We start from the raw sequence: 24376 nt of genomic DNA, 5'->3' as shown, positions 1-24376 counted from the left end.
CTAGTGGGCTCTGGGCCCACCTCATGGGTGTAGGATTTCAGTTCAGTTAATGTACAGAGGAGCAAAAGTCCTTCGAGGCAAGAACACTCCTCAGGACAAAAGGCGCTTGGAGATGCTCTGAGAATCCTCTGTCCTTGAGGCCTGGAGACATTGCCTTGTTATGAAAGCCGTTGGTACTAGTGGACTCTGAGAAGCAAGCAAGTTATGTGATCCGCACGTACGCAAAGCTAACTGTACTATGGAACCTAGGTAACCTGATATGACACTGGAAGAGATAATAAACTGGACTGGTTTTCGCATGAAAGCCACTTCTTGCTCATTGCCATCCTGTGTGTTTGCCTCTTTTTAGCTCTCTCCTCAACCCTTATAGCTGGACCCCAGTTAACCTTTACAGCTGGTGCTCTAAGCAGGGACCCTTCTGAACTTGTTGATGGGAGAAGGGCAGAGCTTACTCCCTGGAACAGTCTTTGACGCATCACTCATCGACTGGTACCAATCCCACTGGTAAGCTCTGGGGAGTTCCCTGTATGACCGTCAATGTCCTCATCAAGCTGAACATTCTTATTTGCTTCATAAGGCTAACCATACTGTAAGTAATGCTGATCTTGCTGCTTTGCTGTCTGAAATAGATTCTTGCTGTCCATGGTATCCAGAGAGTGGGTCCTTAAGACCCAAAGATTGGGAATACATAGGTAAAAAATTGCAAGAGGAGCCTAAATCTGTGTTACATGCATAGTATTTGCATCGAGATGCTTTCTGAAAAATATCCTTGACAGAGCCAAAAACTTCTCCGGTAGTCTCTGAGACTGAAGTTTGTTCTCAGCCCTCTCCTTGAGTTCCTGCTCCTCCCCCTCCTTCTCTTCCTCCCCCAGTCCAGTCTGTTCATCTGACTGTCTCAGGCAGGCAGCTGCAGAGGGAGAAACTCAGACCTTGGCTGTCTCCCTCATTAGACTAACCATTGCAAATCAGCCAGAATATGAACGATTGCCCTTTGCTGTGTTCAAAGAATTAAGGAGGATAGTGTAGAAGAGTGGAATTAATAGTAATCTTACTCTTAACATTATAGAGGGGCTGGGAATGGGTTATGCCTTGGTTCCTAGTGATTGGAAAACATTGGTGAAAATGGTTACTTCTCCTGCCCAGAATACAGTGTTTTCATAAGAATACTCTGATTTAGACCATGTTCAAGCTGAGGATAATGCTCAAGGGAATGTTAATATTGATTATGATGAACTGCTTGGCATGGGGCAAAGAGGGCCATTACAACAACGAGCTCAGTTGCCCAGAGCCACCATTGCTCAGATTAGAACCTCAGTTTGTAAGGCATGGCGGAGGATCCCAGACACTTGGGATCCTTCCAAATCTTTGCTGCAATTTGACAAGCCTCAGGGGAGTCTTTTATTACTTTCCTTAACCAATTGACTGAAGCCATTGAAAGGCAAGTAGACAATTTGGAGGCTGCAAATATTCTGACCAAACAGCTGGCTTATGAAAGTTCCAACCAAGATGGTAAGGAACTAATAAAGTCTATTAACCATAAAGTGGATACTACACTATCTGATCTTACAAAGGCATGTCAAAATGTTGGTACTGAGACTCATAATGTGGCTTTACTGGCTGCTGCTCTAAAGTTCCCTGATAAACTTTGATATAATTGTAAATTCTGGCCATCTTCTAAAGGACTGTAAGATAAAAATAAATCAATAAATAAATAAGGGCCACAAAAATGGCCCAATCAGAAAAGGTCTAGTCTGTCTTAAAGGATTTCGCTGGGCTAATCAATGCAGATCTAAAACAGACATGTCAGAAAACCCAATTTCTGGTCACCTCCCGACCCAGGGCCAAAGGTGGAGGAACCCTTTTCATCCACAGATGCGGATGTCTCTCCTTCACAGATGTTTCCAGTTCAAACAGAAGCTCCTCCCACAAGTCCTTTCATGCCACAGATTTGATTACTACAGGAGAGCAGCATGCGTAGAGCAGGGCTTCAGGTGACTGTCCTTCCCGCATGCTCCTTCATCTGATGCCTCACAAAGTGGTTGCTTGGGCCTTGGCACAAGTGCAGCTGGGGGACCATGGGCACAAAAGGGCAGGGGAGGAGGCTTCATGCGCCACCAGATAGGAATGTATTCCCACGCGCTTATGCTCATGGACACTTCCTCAATCTGCTGTAACCCTGTTTCTACACAGTATTATAAGGAATGGCAATTAATTGAGCTATGGAGGACCCATTGGGGAGGTTTAAGGGTACATGAGACCAAACTTGAATGTTTATTACAGAAGTATAATCAGAATCAATCACTCCAGGAATTATAAATTTTCCTTCTTTAGCACTGTGAGAGCAGAACAAAATTAAACCAAAGGTACCCTTAGGTAGAGGTCCTTGAATTTGGGTAGAAATTTTGCAAAGTTCCCCAGGGACATGTATTTGACTAATCTCAGAAGTAATCAATGAGGACAGGATCCTGTATTTAGAAGACCCACAAACTCAGCCAAAAGACCTATAGAGCTAAGAAGTAATTAAGGTAACACCCCAAATCCACCACCCATTTACACCAAAATGTATTTTGTCCCCCTCACAATATTTAAAATGAAACAATCCTTAGCCCAGCACTGACACCTCCGGCATTCCTTTTCTTCCAATCTCTCAATATTTACACCAACAATCTGAAAAACAATTGGAAAAGGGAAACCATCTGAGATTCCATTGTTCTGCTCTTTTCTGTGAGAAGGATGTCAGACTGGTGGCTGCTGAAGACACAGTAGAGCAGGAGATGCAACCTCCAAGAGGCCAGGGAAAGGACTAGTGATTACTGGTCATGGTCCTGGATTTTTATACTGCCCCAGGGTGACGTGATCCAAAATGTAAGCCACTGAAAGCAACAGAATCTCCCAGGGACAATTTCCTGTAAATCTGTGACTCAAACCTTTGCAAAACATGACTCTACTCAGTGTCCCTGATTTGACAATATTGGGACCTAGATACTTGCTGTCTCCCTGGACCACTTTGGCAATCTTTCTGTGGCAAAACTTGTTAGAAGCACGTTCAGATTGGACAGGTGGAATGAATATTAAGACTTAGGAACCTGATAAAAGCAAGATACACTAAATGGCATTTGACACTTACTAAATTTGCTTCCTTTTTCTGAATAATAATTTGTCTTGTCTTTCTACCTAAGGAAGCCTTAGTTAAAAGTCAAGGATGTCAATAATTCTATTATTTTTTAGATAAGTATATGTTTACTACCTGGGGATGCAATTTGGTTGGACCTAAGGAAATCAGTAAATGTATTTCAGCACATAATCGTCAGGAGGACAAATATCCTTTGATTATCTCCTTGCATGTCTCCCCAAAAGATGCCAGAGTCCATCACCCATTTGTGCTTACAACAGCAGAAAATCTAGTGATAGAGGAAATTGACCTCATCAGCCCACTGGTTATAGCTCACAAATCCAAGGGCAACATTATCGAGGGGTAGAACCGTGAGTATTTTATCTAAATACAGAAACAGGACAAGGATGTCCACATTCCACACTCCTCTTTAACCTAAATCTTGAAACTGTATCTATGAAAGTCAAGCAAGAGTTGGAAATTAAGTATCTTGGGTAGCTCGCAAAAGGGAAAGAGAACTCAGATTGTCCCCATGTGATGAAGACAGGATCCTGTATTTAGAACACCCACAAACTCAGGCAAAAGACCTATAGAGCTAAGAAATAACTTTTTTCAAATTGGAAAAATCTGTGAAGAAGAGACATCCCCATCTGTGGATGAAAAGGGTTCCTCCTTCTTTTATCCCTGGGTCGGGAGGTGACCAGAAATTGGGTTTCCTGACATGTCTGTTTTAGATCTGCATTGATTAGCCCAGCGAAATCCTTTAAGACAGACTAGACCTTTTCTGATTGGGCCATTTTTGTGGCCCTTATTTATTGATTGATTGATTTATTTATTTAATTATTTATTTATTTATTTATTTTTATCTATTTATTTAGAAGATGGACAGAATTTACAATTATATCAAAGTTTATCAGGGAACTTTAGAGCAGCAGAAAGTAAAGTCACATTATGAGTCTCAGTACCAACATTTTGACATGCCTTTGTAAGATCAGATAGTGTAGTATCCACTTTATGGTTAATAGACTTTATCAGTTCCTTACCATCTTGGTTGAAACTTTCATAAGCCAACTGTTTGGTCAGAATATTTGCAGCCTCCAAATTGTCTACTTGCCTTTCAATGGCTTCAGTCAATTGGTTAAGGAAAGTAATAAAAGACTCCCCTGAGGCTTGTCAAATTGCAGCAAAGATTTGGAAGGATCCCAAGTGTCTGGGATCCTCCGCCATGCCTTACAAACTGAGGTTCTAATCTGAGCAATGGTGGCTCTGGGCAACTGAGCTCGTTGTTGTAATGGCCCTCTTTGCCCCATGCCAAGCAGTTCATCATAATCAATATTAACATTCCCTTGAGCATTATCCTCAGCTTGAACATGGTCTAAATCAGAGTATTCTTATGAAAACACTGTATTCTGGGCAGGAGAAGTAACCATTTTCACCGATGTTTTCCAATCACTAGGAACCAAGGCATAACCCATTCCCAGCCCCTCTATAATGTTAAGAGTAAGATTACTATTAATTCCACTCTTCTACACTATCCTCCTTAATTCTTTGAACACAGCAAAGGGCAATCGTTCATATTCTGGCTGATTTGCAATGGTTAGTCTAATGAGGGAGACAGCCAAGGTCTGAGTTTCTCCCTCTGCAGCTGCCTGCCTGAGACAGTCAGATGAACAGACTGGACTGGGGGAGGAAGAGAAGGAGGGGGAGGAGCAGGAACTCAAGGAGAGGGCTGAGAAGAAACTTCAGTCTCAGAGACTACCGGAGAAGTTTTTGGCTCTGTCAAGGATATTTTTCAGAAAGCATCTCGATGCAAATACTATGCATGTAACACAGATTTAGGCTCCTCTTGCAATTTTTTACCTATGTATTCCCAATCTTTGGGTCTTAAGGACCCACTCTCTGGATACCATGGACAGCAAGAATCTATTTCAGACAGCAAAGCAGCAAGATCAGCATTACTTACAGTATGGTTAGCCTTATGAAGCAAATAAGAATGTTCAGCTTGATGAGGACATTGACGGTCATACAGGGAACTCCCCAGAGCTTACCAGTGGGATTGGTACCAGTCGATGAGTGATGCGTCAAAGACTGTTCCAGGGAGTAAGCTCTGCCCTTCTCCCATCAACAAGTTCAGAAGGGTCCCTGCTTAGAGCACCAGCTGTAAAGGTTAACTGGGGTCCAGCTATAAGGGTTGAGGAGAGAGCTAAAAAAGAGGCAAACACACAGGATGGCAATGAGCAAGAAGTGGCTTTCATGCGAAAACCAGTCCAGTTTATTATCTCTTCCAGTGTCATATCAGGTTACCTAGGTTCCATAGTACAGTTAGCTTTGCGTACGTGCGGATCACATAACTTGCTTGCTTCTCAGAGTCCACTAGTACCAACGGCTTTCATAACAAGGCAATGTCTCCAGGCCTCAAGGACAGAGGATTCTCAGAGCATCTCCAAGCGCCTTTTGTCCTGAGGAGTGTTCTTGCCTCGAAGGACTTTTGCTCCTCTGTACATTAACTGAACTGAAATCCTACACCCATGAGGTGGGCCCAGAGCCCACTAGCCCCGAGAGCAGAGTGGGTAGCAGAAATCTTTCCTGTCCCTGCTCTGCACTCTTTCTTCTCATCCCTTGGCTGTCAGTACCATTCCTTCCTTGTCTGGATGTTCACCTGTCACTGCAGGTGCTCACACAAAGGGGTATGTGAAAGAACTCGCACATAACTTGGCATTCCCAACACCATTGTCAATACACATGACCCTCTGAACAACAGTTGAGGAACCAGGAAAGGTGCAGGAAAGCCCCCTCTACTCAAAAAAATGGATAGTATTTTCCTAAGGCTGCAAAGCCCAGACATCATTTTTTCTGCATCTCCATTTATTCAGGCTCAGAAATCAAGTGATCTTTCATGGAACAAATGGGGAGTACTCCAGAACCCACTGGATTCTCCAGAAAGAATAAGAGTTGGTGGGAGGGGCTGAGCATGCTGTGTCTGTGTCCCCAAGATCAGTACTATAGGATCGATTGTGCCAGGAACTAACAAATGCCACGCTACTGACATCTTGAAGATGTCTATCCTTGGCTCAATCCTTGAAGCCCAGAAGCACAGTTGAGTCATTTCAGCCCAGCTACAGAAAGAGGTGCCCATACTTTAAGGTGCCAGAAGCTACGAGGAGCCCAATGCATTTCTTCCCGGGCTCTCAGTGGGGTCACCTGCTTGGGATAAGAAGGATCTTCAGCAGTCCAGATGCTGTCTCTGAATAGGAATACCAATGTCAGCGCCATCAGGGAAGAGGGGGAGTTCAGTTGCCCAGCCTTCCCTAGAGAGCCACAGAGTCTTTGTGGATCCTGAGCAGACCAGTTTCTAAAGACTAGGCATGGCAATTGCATGTGAAGACAAGTACTCTGTCCACCAATGGCAGTGATTCCTCAATTGCTGACATTTAGGACCACCTGGAGAGTATATAAAAGCCTCAAGGTTCAGGAATCAAAATGATCAGAAGAACTCTTTTATCTGGAATAATCAATTTCATGACTTTATTATGGTACAAGGGAAAATGCAGTGACACATACTTCACTGCTCAAAATGAGTGATCTGAATTGACAATATCTGAGACAACCGGGAGGTAACAAGTCAGGCAAATTGACCACCAGTGCACAGAAAATGCACTTTGCGGGAGAGGAATGGTTTTGAGTGGAATGTGAACAGCTAGGCACTCAAACTATGGACACAATAAAACATGGACAGACTTTTACTAGGATTAACATGAAACTTAAGTACATGTTTGCAAAGAAAGTAAATGAGCACAATGAGTAATGCCGAGGAACCTGTCCCCAATGGTTTCTACTGACATACTCTACAGTCAAGCCCTCCCATCACAAGCCAGGACATGACTGCAAAGACAGAGTTCCCAGTGATCAGCCATTGTTTGCCCTCAATTCAGTCACAGGACAACAGAGAGTCACCCAAGCCTCCTACTTACACTAAAATTCAATATATACACGTGCATATCCCCTCCATTTTACATTCTATGGAGTGTACAGAGAATCCTTCACAACCAGTTGACAAGTCACATTTGAAACTTCTGTCATTCAGAGCCAATGTCTGTGTCTGCTCCAGCACTCTATGCAGTCCCCAAATTTGCATCTGCCATATACTTAGAGAGGTCCTATGACCCAGGTGCAGCCGCTCCCTGCACCTCAGTCCCACAGTCCTCTCTACATCACTTGAGACTAGGTGGTGAGTCTTCCCAGCCATGGAGTGCCTCACTCCTTGTCACTGTCATCAGAGGAGGAGGATACCTGAAGGTCCTCATAGAGGCAACTCACAGGCACATGGGAACTGTGTCCGTCAGACTTGTCAAGAAAAGGAGTACTCATTGCAGAAGCATTGGATTTTGTAGGGGGAGAGGAACAGGGAGCCGTAATGAACTTGGAGCTCCAATAGTCATGGTGCAGTCTCCTGAAGACCATTCTGAGGGTCTGTCGTGGAACACAGCTGGCCGCTGGAGGATTGGAATTGGTGCAGGGTGGGACAGGATTCAGGACAGAGCTTTTCCTTGGAGGGTGAAGATCCACGCTGGAACCCTGAAGTGGAGTTTTCCTGGTCACTTGGGGTGACACTTTGAATCTGAGTCCACTTGTAGAAGGCAGAGATTGTGAAGATGTGCAAACTTCCATGCCTGGACTTCCAGTGCTCCAATGTGGAGTCAGGTTAGGGTCGACCCTAAGTTTCTTTGGGGCATGCTGGCTTGCCTTGACAGGATCCTGGGCATGTCTCTTGATAGGGGCCCCAATACTGAGTGTGGGGACCTGGGCTGTTCTCCATGCTGTAGCCTGCAGGAAGGGCTGTTTGTTCACAACAGGGCCCCTGGCAGTGGATTGAGGATGGAGCACCTGGCCCACACCACGGCTTTTAGAGGTAGCCTGGGCAACATTAAGGGAGCCACCCTCTGGTTTTTCATCTGCTCCCTTCACATGGAGGGCAGTGTTCTGGCCAGACCGCCTTACTGCTGGCTGGCTGGTGCCAGTGATGGCTACTTCCTGTCCTTTCATGGACACAGGGATGGAGTAGAAATCCCGTTCATTTCTTTGGGAGGGTTGTGCTGTAGGGAGGATGGGTCTCTCATCATTGTTCTTGACAGGTGGCTGACTCTCCAACACAGGGCCCAGGACAGAACTCTTGCAGGGTATTTGGATGGGCGGTGGCCTTCTGGTTGGCTGGACGGCAAGACATACACATAAAACATTCATTAGTACTTGCTCTCTGTCAAGAAAAAATGAAAAGCATATAGGCCAAGGACCACAGAACATGAAGTTCAAGCATAAGACGATTCATCAGTCACCTAGAGTAAAAGGTACGCTCCAACTGAGTGATCGATAGTAGAACACCAACTATAATATCAACCTGACATGTTGCAGGGCATATTGGAAAATATCCCATTCTTAACATTAGGCCTCATTGTTTGAGATGTAAAAGGCTGCTTAATGTGTTATTTGGTGTGATGCAGATGGCTAATGCTCCTTTGAGCAGAGTGCGATGGCTGAGGAGATTTCATACCAAAGCTCAGAGTGTTCACCCACTTTCAGTAAGAATATTCCTGCAGAGTGCATTCTATCCTTTCAGACACTGGAATAAACTTGGTCTGTATGCACCCCCATTCCTAATCAGGAGAGATATGAAAGGAATCCCACAAAGTATTGCAAACACCATACCTGAAATACACACAAGCCGGAGTCACATTGCCCTTAATAAGCTATAGCAAGTCCCTCAGCAGCAGGGAAATGGAACAGGAAGAAACCGAGTTTATCCAGAGCAGAAAAAGAGCAGCCCACCATGGAGATTCTCACCCTCAGATAGACACTGGATTCTGTCCCTTCCTTCCAATTTTGTTGCTGCCACCCCTGAAGTCTCCTAGGAATTCTCTGGAACAGACACTTCCTCTGCTGCTCTTTTTGCCTGCAGAACAAACCAAGGTATTTGGATGAATCCAGAGCAGGAAGTAAATGTTCATGTCCCATTTCCCTTAGTGTTTGGTCTGATACGGTTTGACCATTCCTAGATCTGTGCCTTCCCTTATGTACCACCCACTCTGTAACTCCAGCCTTCCCTTCTCATTTTCCACTAAGTTGAATCACAAGGACTCATTGCCTTTGTGCTTATCATGGTCATGTTCCTAGACGGCCCTGAATCCTGCCCCTTACTGGAGGCATGGGAGAAGAGTGACTTCCAGGGTGTGGCATTCTGAAGTGATGTCCTTGCCTAATTCTTTTCTACTTACCCTGTCATTACACACAGCTGTGATCATTGTGTGGAGGAGGAAGGTCACCACCCCTTTGACTTCAGTGCCCAGGCTTGGAAACCCCTACCCATCACTCACCGTTGTCCCTGGTCCTTCATTCTCTCAAGCTGCTTAAATCTTCCTGCATCATGGAGAGACTCAAGCTGCCTTGGTGTCTGGTTCTCCTTCTCCTTCTTTGGGCCCAAGGGTTGTGGGGTCAGTGCCCCATCCCAGCACTTCATGGGGCATCTTCTGCTCCTTGAAGTGTGTCCAAAGGCCCCACAGTCCTTGCACTTGACCTGTGGGTGCAAAAAGACAAGTTGCCATCAGTAAGCACAAGGGCAGGTCTGCAGTGTCGAGGTTCAGATGGATTTTCAAGACTTAGTTAAGCTTTGTTTTAGATTAAAGATGCAGACTTGTGCACCAGGAATTTATAGGATCACCAGGATTGCTGAAGTTCATTGGAAAGCATATGTTGTTAGAATCCCTAGAAGGAAGAATTGAATGTTCCAAAGGTGATGATACTGAGCCAGAATTCAAGAAAAGTAATAACACATGGCTGAATAGGCGCCTAATTTGGATGGAAGATATCTCATCACATCATATGAAGCGACTCATTTGCCTGTGAGCAGGTCCCAGGCCTGGCCTTCATGGGTTTTAGCAGGAGATTTGAGTTGTAGAGGCCAAATCAGCAATATCTGAGCCAGACTCTGACCCATGCTGCCCCCAGGATCCTGACTCTTCCAGGCCTCCACTTACCTGGGGGTTCTCCTCCTCTGGTGGGGGAACCCTCTGCCGGACAGCTCTCCTCTGCTGGTGCTTCTCACTCTGGGTTTTAATGAGCCTTTGGGATGGAGGCTGTGAGGAACGACCTGCCCACTGCCACATGTTCTTGATGTCAGGTCTTTCTTCCTCAGAGGCTGAGATTTGGATGTCCTGAGTCATGGAGAAAAGATGAATATATTCATAACCACAGAGAAATGGTATGTCCATTGGACTTTGTTTACGTTGTGGTGTTGAGCAACCCTCACAACCACTGAGGAAACTCTATTTCCCAGAGTGCAGTGTTCCATTTCCAGATGTGTCTTTTTTTCACAGCTACAGGTACCTGGCCCTAGGAGAGGACCTTGCTATGACTCTGACACATCATATATGGATGCTTATTTTAGATTTGTATTGAGTGACTGATTCTGGACAATATGCTCATTTCCTTTATAACACAGTGCATTAGAGGTAAGAACAACAGTGTTTCCCCACATTTACAAAATAATGATTGTTGCAAGGATGGATGGATGGAAGCCCCTTATGCACATCCTTAAAAATTAAAAACACAGCAGTTACCCTTCCAAAGAATTCACTGCTATATTTAATATCACCAGAAGTGATCTTCACGCATGCATTTATGAAGATACTGTCTTGTGTTAGCTTTGGTAGATGAAGGTGATGGTCTGGATTCTATTTGCTGTCTTATATTAGCTCCCCATTATTTAACTACAGTATTAGTAAATTTGGAATGAGAATATGTGCCCTATGTATGAGCAAATGAAATATTTAGACTTTAAATGTCCATGGGATATATTAAGCCTGACATCAATGTCCAACAGTTACAAAATACTTGAAAACAGTATCCTGCATCTTTTCTGATCACAATGGAATAAAATGGCAAATCAGCAGCAAAAGAAACAATAGGAATTATCAACTAGGTCAAAATGGAAAATCTCCCCTTTGACAAAATCTGAGACTCTGAACAGTGTGGAGAGAATTTTACAAATTGCTTCAATCAGAGGAAAATCAAAAAGCAACACATCAAACTTGGGGGCTTACAGCAAGAGCAGTGCTGAGCTGTACCTTCATGAGCTGCCTACATTGCAAAAACTTTCAGAAGTCACAAATTAGTAATCGACTTTGTTATCTCCAGTACATAAAAAAGGAACAAGGTATGAATCACAAAATCAGAAGCAGAAGGAGGTAATAAATATCAAAGCACAAATGAAAGAAGGACACAAAGGACAGTGATCAATGAAACAGAGACCACATTTTGGAAAAGATAATTGAGATAGAAAAAAAAATCTCAAGGAAATCAGCTGCAGACCAATATTCTTGCTGAAAATAGATGCGGTATTTCATGAGAAAAGTCTGACCAACTGCATTCAAAAGCACATTCTATATGTAGTACACAGTGATCACATTAGTTTTTTCCTTGGGTGAGCAAGTTTGGTTTGGACATAAGGAAGTCAATAAGTGTATTATGGCACATAATTGTCAGGAGGACAAAAATCCCATTATGATCTCCTCACATGCCCCAAAACCAGTTGCCAGTGTCCAGCACCCATTCGTGTTTACAACACCAGACAAACTAGGAATAGAGGGAACTGACCTCAGCAGCCCACAGCATCTCACAGGCTATAGCTGACTAATCCAAGGGCAACATTATCCAGGGGAAGAACCAAGAGCATTTTATCTGAACACAGAAACAGGACAAGCATGATCAAAATCCAAACTACTCTTCAATCAAAATCTTGAAACTGTAGCCATGAAAATCAAGCCATAACATGGAAATTAAGTACCCTGAGTAGACAGAAACAGGGAAAGAGAACTCAGATTGGCCCCATTTGCTGAGGATAGGATTCTGTATTTAGAAGACCCACAAACTCCGCCAGAGGACCTATAGAGCTCATAATGATTGAGGCAAGCAGTGGAGACAAGGTCAACAACCTGAATCCATGAGCAAGATTTATTATGCCCCCTCAGTAGAAAGACACACAATTTAAAATTAAACAATCCTTAGCCAAGCACTGAATCCTCCAGCATTTTTTTTCTCCAATCTATTAATATTTCAAGCAACAATGTGAACAAACCTGGAAAAGGGAAAGCAACCTGAGGTCCCACTGTTCAGCTCTTTTCTGTGAGAAGGCTGTCAGACAGTTGGCTGCTGGAGACAGAGCAGGGCTGCAGATGCAGCCTCCAGGATGCCATGGAGGACTAGTTTGGACTGGTCATGGTCCTGGACTTTTATACTGCCCCAGGGTGACATGATCCAAAATGTGAGCTACTGAATGCAACAGAATCTCGGAGGATCAATTTCCTGTACATCCGTGACTCACATCTTTGCAACACATGACTCTACTAAGCTTCCATGATTTGCAAATCATTGGGTCCTAGATACTTGAGTTTCTCTGGACCAATTTGACAATCTTTCTGTGGGAAAAACTTGTTAGGAACATGTTCAGATTGGACAGGTGGAATGACTCTAAGGATTTAGGAACCTGACAAATACACGATACTCTAAATGGTATTTCATACTTACTAAGTTTGCTTCCTGTGTTGTGAATGATTATTTGTCTTGTCTTTCTACATAAGAAAGTCTTAGTTAAACATCAATGATTTCAATAATTCTATCATTTGTTAGATTCACACATGTTTACTACCTGGGGATGCAATTTGGTTGGACATAAGGAAATCAATAAAAGTATTTCTGCACATAATCTGCAGCAGGGCAAATATCGTTTAATTTTCTTGCATGGCCCCCCAAAACATGCCAGAGTCCAATACCCATTTGAGCTCACAACACCAGAAAATCTAGTGATAGAGGAAACTGACCCTATCCGCCCATAGGATATACTTCACGAATCCAAGGGCAACATTATCCAGGGGAAGAACCGAGAGCATTTTATCAAAATACAGAAACAGGAGAAGCATGCCCACATTCCACACTCCTCTTTAAACTAAATCTTGAAACTGTAAACATGAAAGTCAAGCAAGATTGGAAATTAAGCCTCTTGAGTAGACAGCAACAGGGAAAGAAAACTCACATTGTCCCCATATGATGAGGACAGGATTCTGTAGTTAGAGGACCCACAAACTCAGCCAAAAGAACTATAGAGCTAAGAAAAAATTAGGCCAAGAAGTGGAGGTAATATCAACACCCCACATCCACCAGCCGTTTACAGCAAAATTTATTTTGTCCCCCTCACACAATTTAAAATGAAACAATCCTTAGCCCAGCACTGACACCTCCGGCATTCCTTTTCCTCCAATCTCTCAATATTTACACCAACAATCTGAAAAGCACCTGGAAAAGGGAAACCAACTTGAGATCCCACTGTTCTGCTTTTTTCTGCTAGCAGTTTGTAAGACTGGAGGCTGCTGGAGACACAGCAGAGCAGGAGATGCAGCATCCAGGATGTCAGGGAAAGGACTAGTGAAGACTGGTCATGGTTCTGGACTTTTATACTGCCCCGGGGTGATGTGATCCAAAATGTGAGCTACTAAAAGCAACAGAATCTTGCAGGGTCAATTTTCTGTAAATGCCTGACTCACAACTTTGCACCACATGACTCTACTCAAGGTCCCTGATTTGCCAATCATTGGTACCTATAAATATACTGGTTCCCCGGACCACATTGTCAATCTTTCTGTGGCAAAAACATGTTAGGCACATGTTCAGATTTGACATGTGGAATGACTATAAGGACTTAGGAACCTGACAAATGCATGATAAAATAAATGGCATTTTGTACTTACTAATTTTACTTCCTGTGTTCTGAATAAATATTTGTCTTCTCTTTCTACCTAAGGAAGCCTTAGTTAAAAGTCAAGGATTTCAATAATTCAATTATGTGTTAGATGCACATATGTTTACTACCTGGGGATGCAATTTGTTTGGACGTACAGAAATCAATAAAAGTATTTCTGCACATAATCATCAGTAGGGCAAATATCGTTTAATTTTCTTGCATGGTCCCCCAAAGCATGCCAGAGTCCAATATCCATTTGAGCTTACAAAACCAGAAAATCTAGAGATAGAGGAAAATGACACTATCCGCCCACAGGATATAGCTCACAAATCCAAGGGCAACATATTCCAGGGGAAGAACAGAGAGCATTTTATCTAAATACAGAAACAGGACAAGCATGCCCACATTCCACACTCCTCTTTAACCTAAATCTTGAAACTGTATCCATGAAAGTCAAGCAAGAGTTGGAAATTAAGTATCTTGAGTAGATAGCAACAGGGAAAGAGAACTGAGATTGTCCCCATATGATGAGGACAGGATCCTGTATTTAGAAGACCCACAGTTTCAGCCAAAAGACCTAGAGAGCTAAGAACAAATTAGGCCAAGAAGTGGAGGTAATGTCAACACTCCAAATCCACCAGCCATTTACAACAAAATTTATTTTGTCCCCCTCACACAATTTAAAATTAAACAATCCTTAGCACAGCACTGACACCTCCGGCATTCCTTTTCCTCCAATCTCTCAATATTTAAACCAACAATCTGAAAAGCACCTGGAAAAAGAAGCCAACTTGAGAACCCACTGTTCTGCACTTCTGTGAGAAGGTTGTCAGACTGGAGGCTGCTGGAGACACAGCAGAACAGGAGAGGCAACCTCCAGGATGCCAGGGAAAGGACTAGTGAGGACCGGTCATGGTCCGTGATTTTGTACTGCCCCAGGATGACGTGATCCAAAATGTGAGCAACTGAAAGCAACGGAATCGCCCAGGCTCAATTTCCCGTAAATCCCTGACTCACAACTTTACACCACAAGACTCTACTCAGGGTCCCTGATTTGCCAATCCTTGGGTCCTATAAACATACTGGTTCCCCCACCATGTTGTCAATTTTTCTGTGGCAAAACATGTTAGGAACATGTTCAGATGTGACATGTGGAATGACTATAAGGACTTAGGAACCTGACAAATGCACGATACAATAAATGGCATTTGGTACTTACTAATTTTGCTTCCTGTGTTCTGAATGATTATTTGTCTTTTCTTTCTACCTAAGGAAGCTTTAGTTAAAAGTCAACAGGTTATTTGTCTTCTCTTTCTAGTAAGGAAGCCTAAGGCAAAAGTCAAGGATTTCAATAATTCTATTATTTATTAGATAAATATATGTTTACTCCCTGGGGATGCAATTTGGTTGGACCTAAGAAAAACAGTAAATGTATTTCTGCACATAATTGTCAGGAGGACAAATATTCTTTGATTATCCCCTTGCATGTCTCCTCAAAAGATGCCAGAGTCCATCACCCATTTGTGCTTACAACACCAGAAAATCTAGGGATTGAGGAAACTGAACATAGCCGCCCATATGTTACAGCTCACAAATCCAAGGGCAACATTATCGAGGGGAACAACCCAGAGCATTTTATCAAAATACAGAAACAGGTGAAGCATGCCCACATTCCACACTCCTCTTTGACCTAAATCGTGAAACTATATCCATGAAAGTCAAGCAAGAGTTGGAAATTAAGTATCTTGGGTAGACAGCAACAGGGAAAGAGAACTCAGATTGTCCCCAGATGATGAGGACAGGATCCTGTATTTAGAAGACCCACAAACTCAGCCAAAAGACCTAGAGAGCTAAGAAAAAATTAGGCCAAGAAGTGGAGGTAATATCAACAACCCCAAATCCACCAGCCCTTTACAACAAATTTATTTTTTCCCATCTCACAATTACAGTGAAACAATCCTTAGCCCAGTAATGACACCTCTGGCATTCCTTTTCCTCCAATCTCTCAATATTTACACCAACAATCTGAAAGTCACCTGGAAAATGGAAACCAACCTGAGATCCCACTGTTCTCCTCTTTTCTGTGAGAAGGTTGTCAGATTGGAGGTTGGGGGAGACACAGCAGAGGAGGAGATGTAACCTCCAGGATGCCAAGGAAAGGACTAGTGAAGACTGGTCATGCTCCTGGACTATTATACTGCCCAAGGGTGACGTGATCCAAAACGTGAGCCACTGAAAGCAACGGAATCTGAGAGGGTCCATTTCCTGCAAATGCCTGACTCACTTCTTTGCACCACACGACTCTACTAGGGGTATCTGATTTGACAATCCTTGGGTCCTATAAACATACTGGTTCCCCGACCATGTTGCCAATCTTTCTGTGTCAAAAACATGTTAGGAACATGTTCAGATTTGACATGTGTGATGGCTATGAGGACTTAGGAACCTGACAAATGCACGATACAATAAATGGCATTTGGTACTTACTAATTTTGCTTCCTGTGTTCTGAATGATTATTTGTCTTTTCTTTCTACCTAAGGAAGCCTTAGTTAAAAGTCAAGGATTTCAATAATTCTATTATTTGTTAGATAAATATATATTATCTACCTGGGGAAGCAATTTTGTGGGACCTAAGGAAATCAGTAAATGCATTTCTGCACAAATGTTCAGGAGGACAAATATTCTTTGATTATCCCCTTGCATGTCTCCCCAAAAGAAGCTGGAGTCCATCACCCATTTGTGCGTACAACATCAGAAAATCTATGGATTTAGGAAATTGAACTTAGCCACCCATATGTTATACCTCACAAATAAACGGGCAACATTCTCCAGGGGAAGAACCCAGATAATTTGATCTAAATACAGAAACAGGACAAGCATGCCCACATTCCACACTCCTCTTTAACCCAAATTTTGAAAATGTATCCATGAAAGTCAAGCAAGAGTTGGAAATTAAGTATCTTGAGTAGACAGCAACAGGGAATGAGAACTCAGATTGTCCCCAGATGATGAGGACAGGATCCTGTATTTAGAAGACCCACAAACTCAGCCACAAGACCTAGAGAGCTAAGAACAAATTAGGCCAAGAAGTGGAGGTAATGTCAACACTCCAAATCCACCAGCCATTTACAACAAAATTTATTTTGTCCCCCTCACACAATTTAAAATTAAACAATCCTTCGCACAGCACTGACACCTCCGGCATTCCTTTTCCTCCAATCTCTCAATATTTAAACCAACAATCTGAAAAGCACCTGGAAAAAGAAGCCAACTTGAGAACCCACTGTTCTGCACTTCTGTGAGAAGGTTGTCAGACTGGAGGCTGCTGGAGACACAGCAGAACAGGAGAGGCAACCTCCAGGATGCCAGGGAAAGGACTAGTGAGGACCGGTCATGGTCCGTGATTTTGTACTGCCCCAGGATGACGTGATCCAAAATGTGAGCAACTGAAAGCAACGGAATCGCCCAGGGTCAATTTCCCGTAAATCCCTGACTCACAACTTTACACCACAAGACTCTACTCAGGGTCCCTGATTTGCCAATCCTTGGGTCCTATAAACATACTGGTTCCCCGACCATGTTGTCAATTTTTCTGTGGCAAAACATGTTATGAACATGTTCAGATGTGACATGTGGAATGACTATAAGGACTTAGGAACCTGACAAATGCACGATACAATAAATGGCATTTGGTACTTACTAATTTTGCTTCCTGTGTTCTGAATGATTATTTGTCTTTTCTTTCTACCTAAGGAGGCTTTAGTTAAAAGTTAGCAGATTATTTGTCTTGTCTTTCTAGTAAGGAAGCCTAAGGCAAAAGTCAAGGATTTCAATAATTCTATTATTTATTAGATAAATATATGTTTACTCCCTGGGGATGCAATTTGGTTGGACCTAAGAAAAACAGTAAATGTATTTCTGCACATAATTGTCAGGAGGACAAATATTCTTTGATTATCCCCTTGCATGTCTCCTCAAAAGATGCCAGAGTCCATCACCCATTTGTGCTTACAACACCAGAAAATCTAGGGATTGAGGAAACTGAACATAGCCGCCCATATGTTACAGCTCACAAATCCAAGGGCAACATTATCGAGGGGAACAACCCAGAGCATTTTATCAAAATACAGAAACAGGTGAAGCATGCCCACATTCCACACTCCTCTTTAACCTAAATTGTGAAACTGTATTGATGAAAGTCAAGCAAGAGTTGGAAATTAAGTATCTTGGGTAGACAGCAACAGGGAAAGAGAACTCAGATTGTCCCCAGATGATGAGGACAGGATCCTGTATTTAGAGGACCCACAAACTCAGCCAAAAGACCTAGAGAGCTAAGAAAAAATTAGGCCAAGAAGTCGAGGTAATATCAACAACCCCAAATCCACAAGCCCTTTACAACAGAATTTATTTTTTCCCATCTCACAATTACAGTGAAACAATCCTTAGCCCAGTAATGACACCTCTGGCATTCCTTTTCCTCCAATCTCTCAATATTTACACCAACAATCTGAAAGTCACCTGCAAAATGGAAACCAACCTGAGATCCCACTGTTCTCCTCTTTTCTGTGAGAAGGTTGTCAGACTGGAGGCTGCTGGAGACACAGCAGAACAGGAGATGCAACCTCCAGGATGCCAAGGAAAGGACCAGTGAGGACTGGTCATGGTCTGTGACTTTTGTACTGCCCCAGGGTCACGATATCCAAAACTTGAGCTACTGAAAGCAACGGAATCGCCCAGGGTCAATTTCCCGTAAATCCCTGACTCACAACTTTACACCACAAGACTCTACTAAGGGTCCATGATTTGCCAATCCTTGGGTCCTATAAACATACTGGTTCCCCAACCATGTTTTCAATTTTTCTGTGGCAAAATCATGTTATGAACATATTCAGATGTGACATGTGGAATGACTATAAGGACTTAGGAACCTGACAAATGCACGATACAATAAATGGCATTTGGTACTTACTAATTTTGCTCCCTGTGTTCTGAATGATTATTCATCTTTTTGTTCTACCTAAGGAAGCTTTAGTTAAAAGTCAGCAGATTATTTTTTGTCTCTTTCTAGTACGGAAGCCTAAGGTAAATGTCAAGGATTCCAATAATTCTCTTATTTACTAGATAAATATATGTTTACTACCTGAGGATGCAGTTTGGTTGGACCTAAAAAAACAGAAAATGTATTTCTGCACATAATTTTCAGGAGGACAAATATTCTTTGATTATCCCCTTGCATGTCTCCCCAAAAGATGCCAAAGTGCATCACACATTTGTGCTTATAACACCAGAAAATCTAGGGATTGAGGAAACTGAACTTAGCCACCCATATGTTACAGCTCACAAATCCAAGAGCAACATTATCGAGGGGAACAACCCAGAGCATTTTATCAAAATACAGAAACAGGTGAAGCATGCCCACATTCCACACTCCTCTTTGACCTAAATCGTGAAACTATATCCATGAAAGTCAAGCAAGAGTTGGAAATTAAGTATCTTGTGTAGACAGCAACGGGGAAAGAGAACTCAGATTGTCCCCAGATGATGAGGACAGGATCCTGTATTTAGAAGACCCACAAACTCAGCCAAAAGACCTAGAGAACTAAAAAAATTTAGGCCAAGAAGTGGAGGTAATATCAACAACCCCAAATCCACCAGCCCTTTACAACAAAATTTATTTTTTCCCGTCTCACAATTACAGTGAAACAATCCTTAGCCCAGTAATGACACCTCTGGCATTCCTTTTCCTCCAATCTCTCAATATTTACACCAACAATCTGAAAGTCACCTGGAAAACGGAAACCAACCTGAGATCCCACTGTTCTCCTGTTTTCTGTGAGAAGGTTGTCAGATTGGAGGTTGGGGGAGACACAGCAGAGGAGGAGATGCAACCTCCAGGATGCCAGGGAAAGGACTAGTGAAGACTGGTCATGCTCCTGGACTATTATACTGCCCAAGGGTGACGTGATCCAAAACGTGAGCCACTGAAAGCAACGGAATCTGAGAGGGACCATTTCCTGCAAATGCCTGACTCACTTCTTTGCACCACACGACTCTACTAGGGGTCCCTGATTTGCCAATCCTCGGGTCCTATAAACATACTGGTTCCCCGACCATGTTGTCAATCTTTCTGTGTCAAAAACATGTTAGGAACATGTTCAGATGTGACATGTGTGAATGACTATAAGGACTTAGGAACCTGACAAATGCACGATACAATAAATGGCATTTGGTACTTACTAATTTTGCTTCCTTTGTTCTGAATGATTATTTGTCTTTTCTTTCTACCTAAGGAAGCTTTAGTTAAAAGTCAACAGATTATTTGTCTTCTCTTTCTAGTAAGGAAGCCTAAGGTAAAAGTCAAGGATTTCAATAATTCTCTTATTTATTAGATAAATATATGTTTACTCCCTGGGGATGCAATTTGGTTGGACCTAAGAAAAACAGTAAATGTATTTCTGCACATAATTGTCAGGAGGACAAATATTCTTTGATTATCCCCTTGCATGTCTCCTCAAAAGATGCCAGAGTCCATCACCCATTTGTGCTTACAACACCAGAAAATCTAGGGATTTAGGAAACTGAACATAGCCGCCCATATGTTACAGCTCACAAATCCAAGGGCAACATTATCGAGGGAAAAACCCAGAGCATTTTATCAAAATACAGAAACAGGTGAAGCATGCCCACATTCCACACTCCTCTTTAACCTAAATTGTGAAACTGTATTGATGAAAGTCAAGCAAGAGTTGGAAATTAAGTATCTTGGGTAGACAGCAACAGGGAAAGAGAACTCAGATTGTCCCCAGATGATGAGGACAGGATCCTGTATTTAGAAGACCCACAAACTCAGCCAAAAGACCTATAGAGCTAAGAAAAAATTAGGCCAAGAAGTGGAGGTAATATCAACACCCCAAATCCACCAGCCGTTTACAACAAAATTTATTTTGTCCCCCTCACACAATTTAAAATGAAACAATCCTTAGCCCAGCACTGACACCTCCGGCATTCCTTTTCCTCCAATCTCTCAATATTTACACCAACAATCTGAAAAGCACCTGGAAAACGGAAAACAACCTGAGATCCCACTGTTCTCCTCTTTTCTGTGAGAAGGTTGTCAGATTGGAGGTTGGGGGAGACACAGCAGAGGAGGAGATGTAACCTCCAGGATGCCAAGGAAAGGACTAGTGAAGACTGGTCATGCTCCTGGACTATTATACTGCCCAAGGGTGACGTGATCCAAAACGTGAGCCACTGAAAGCAACGGAATCTGAGAGGGTCCATTTCCTGCAAATGCCTGACTCACTTCTTTGCACCACACGACTCTACTAGGGGTATCTGATTTGACAATCCTTGGGTCCTATAAACATACTGGTTCCCCGACCATGTTGCCAATCTTTCTGTGTCAAAAACATGTTAGGAACATGTTCAGATTTGACATGTGTGATGGCTATGAGGACTTAGGAACCTGACAAATGCACGATACAATAAATGGCATTTGGTACTTACTAATTTTGCTTCCTGTGTTCTGAATGACTATTTGTCTTGTCTTTCTACCTAAGGAAGCCTTAATTAAAAGTCAAGGATGTCAATACTTCTATTATTTTTAGATAAATATATGTTTACTACCTGGGCATGCAATTTGGTTGGACATAAGTAAATCAGTAAATGTATTTCAACACATAATCGTCAGGAGGACAAATATCCTTTGATTATCCCCTTGCATGTCTCACCAATAGATACCAGAGTCCATCACCCATTTGTGCTTACAACACCAGAAAATCTAGGGTTACAGGAAAATGACATCACCAGCCCACTGGATATAGCTCACAAGTCCAAGGGCAACATTATCAGGGGAAGAGCGAGAACAATTTATCTAAATACAGAAACAGGACAAGCATGCCCACATTCCACACTACTCTTTGACCTATATCTTGAAACTGTATCCATGAAAGTCAAGCAAGAGTTGGAAATTAAGTATCTTGGGTAGACAGCAACAGGGAAAGAGAACTCAGATTGTCCCCAGATGATGAGGACAGGATCCTGTATTTAGAAGACCCACAAACTCAGCCAAAAGATCTAGAGATCTAAGAAAAAATTAGGCCAAGAAGTGGAGGTAATATCAACACCCCAAATCCACCAGGCATTTACAACAAAATTTATTTTGTCCCCCTCACACAATTTAAAATTAAACAATCCTTAGCACAGCACTGACAACTCCGGCATTTCCTCCAATCTCTCAATATTTAAACCAATAATCTGAGAAGCACATGGAAAAAGAAACTAACTTGAGAACCCACTTTTCTGCACTTCTGTGAGAAGGTTGTCAGACTGGAGGCTGCTGGAGACACAGCAGAACAGGAGATGCAACCTCCAGGATGCCAAGGAAAGGACCAGTGAGGACTGGTCATGGTCTGTGACTTTTGTACTGCCCCAGGGTCACGATATCCAAAACTTGAGCTACTGAAAGCAACGGAATCGCCCAGGGTCAATTTCCCGTAAATCCCTGACTCACAACTTTACACCACAAGACTCTACTAAGGGTCCATGATTTGCCAATCCTTGGGTCCTATAAACATACTGGTTCCCTGACCATGTTGTCAATTTTTCTGTGGCAAAACATGTTATGAACATGTTCAGATGTGACATGTGGAATGACTATAAGGACTTAGGAACCTGACAAATGCACGATACAATAAATGGCATTTGGTACTTACTAATTTTGCTTCCTTTGTTCCGAATGATTATTTGTCTTTTCTTTCTACCTAAGGAAGCTTTAGTTAAAAGTCAGCAGTTTATTTTTCATCTCTTTCTAGTAAGGAAGCCTAAGGTAACTGTCAAGGATTTCAATAATTCTCTTATTTATTAGATAAATATATGTTTACTACCTGGAAATGCAATTTGGTTGGACCTAAGGATATCAGTAAATGTATTTCTGCACATAATCATGAGGAGGACAAATATGCTTTGATTATCCCCTTGGATGTCTCCTCAAAAGATGCCAGAGTCCATCACCCATTTGTGCTTACAACACCAGAAAATCTAGGGATTGAGGAAACTGAACATAGCCACCCATATGTTACAGCTCACAAATCCAAGAGCAACATTATCGAGGGGAACAACCCAGAGCATTTTATCAAAATACAGAAACAGGTGAAGCATGCCCACATTCCACACTCCTCTTTGACCTAAATCGTGAAACTATATCCATGAAAGTCAAGCAAGAGTTGGAAATTAAGTATCTTGTGTAGACAGCAACAGGGAAAGAGAACTCAGATGTCCCCAGATGATGAGGACAGGATCCTGTATTTAGAAGACCCACAAACTCAGCCAAAAGACCTATAGAGCTAAGAAAAATTAGGCCAAGAAGTGGAGGTAATATCAACAACCCCAAATCCACCAGCCCTTTACAACAAAATTTATTTTTTCCCGTCTCACAATTACAGTGAAACAATCCTTAGCCCAGTAATGACACCTCTGGCATTCCTTTTCCTCCAATCTCTCAATATTTACACCAACAATCTGAAAGTCACCTGGAAAACGGAAACCAACCTGAGATCCACTGTTCTCCTGTTTTCTGTGAGAAGGTTGTCAGATTGGAGGTTGGGGGAGACACAGCAGAGGAGGAGATGCAACCTCCAGGATGCCAGGGAAAGGACTAGTGAAGACTGGTCATGCTCCTGGACTATTATACTGCCCAAGGGTGACGTGATCCAAAACGTGAGCCACTGAAAGCAACGGAATCTGAGAGGGACCATTTCCTGCAAATGCCTGACTCACTTCTTTGCACCACACGACTCTACTAGGGGTCCCTGATTTGCCAATCCTTGGGTCCTATAAACATACTGGTTCCCCGACCATGTTGTCAATCTTTCTGTGTCAAAAACATGTTAGGAACATGTTCAGATTTGACATGTGTGATGGCTATGAGGACTTAGGAACCTGACAAATGCACGATACAATAAATGGCATTTGGTACTTACTAATTTTGCTTCCTGTGTTCTGAATGATTATTTGTCTTTTCTTTCTACCTAAGGAAGCTTTAGTTAAAAGTCAACAGATTATTTGTCTTCTCTTTCTAGTAAGGAAACCTAAGGTAAAAGTCAAGGATTTCAATAATTCTCTTATTTATTAGATAAATATATGTTTACTCCCTGGGGATGCAATTTGGTTGGACCTAAGAAAAACAGTCAATGTATTTCTGCACATAATTGTCAGGAGGACAAATATTCTTTGATTATCCCCTTGCATGTCTCCTCAAAAGATGCCAGAGTCCATCACCCATTTGTGCTTACAACACCAGAAAATCTAGGGATTTAGGAAACTGAACATAGCCGCCCATATGTTACAGCTCACAAATCCAAGGGCAACATTATTGAGGGAAAAACCCAGAGCATTTTATCAAAACACAGAAACAGGTGAAGCATGCCCACATTCCACACTCCTCTTTAACCTAAATCGTGAAACTGTATTGATGAAA

The 24376-nt window shown here is 42.5% G+C and overlaps 1 protein-coding gene and 1 long non-coding RNA gene across 2 annotated transcripts in view; one reads left to right on the top strand and one right to left on the bottom strand.

Annotated features, from left to right (window-relative positions):
• Nucleotides 1-24376, top strand: part of LOC306660663 — a 781776-nt gene that overhangs the window by 105549 nt on the left and 651851 nt on the right. The gene's annotated exons all lie outside the window — the stretch shown is intronic.
• LOC306662148 (putative protein FAM90A26) lies at nucleotides 7367-18528 on the bottom strand (the record flags this gene model as incomplete). Its single annotated transcript, XM_079141721.1, has 5 exons — nucleotides 18437-18528; nucleotides 10141-10317; nucleotides 9481-9680; nucleotides 8951-9059; nucleotides 7367-8320 (listed from the first exon to the last, which is right to left on the bottom strand). The coding sequence occupies exons 2-5, from the start codon at nucleotides 10267-10269 to the stop codon at nucleotides 7367-7369; spliced, it is 1392 nt and encodes a 463-aa protein (XP_078997847.1). The 5' UTR covers nucleotides 10270-10317; nucleotides 18437-18528.

This window comes from Sciurus vulgaris (assembly GCF_902686455.1).
Source record: "Sciurus vulgaris genome assembly, chromosome: 5".
Lineage (NCBI taxonomy): Eukaryota > Metazoa > Chordata > Mammalia > Rodentia > Sciuridae > Sciurus > Sciurus vulgaris.
This window is presented reverse-complemented; position numbering and strand designations above follow the sequence as displayed.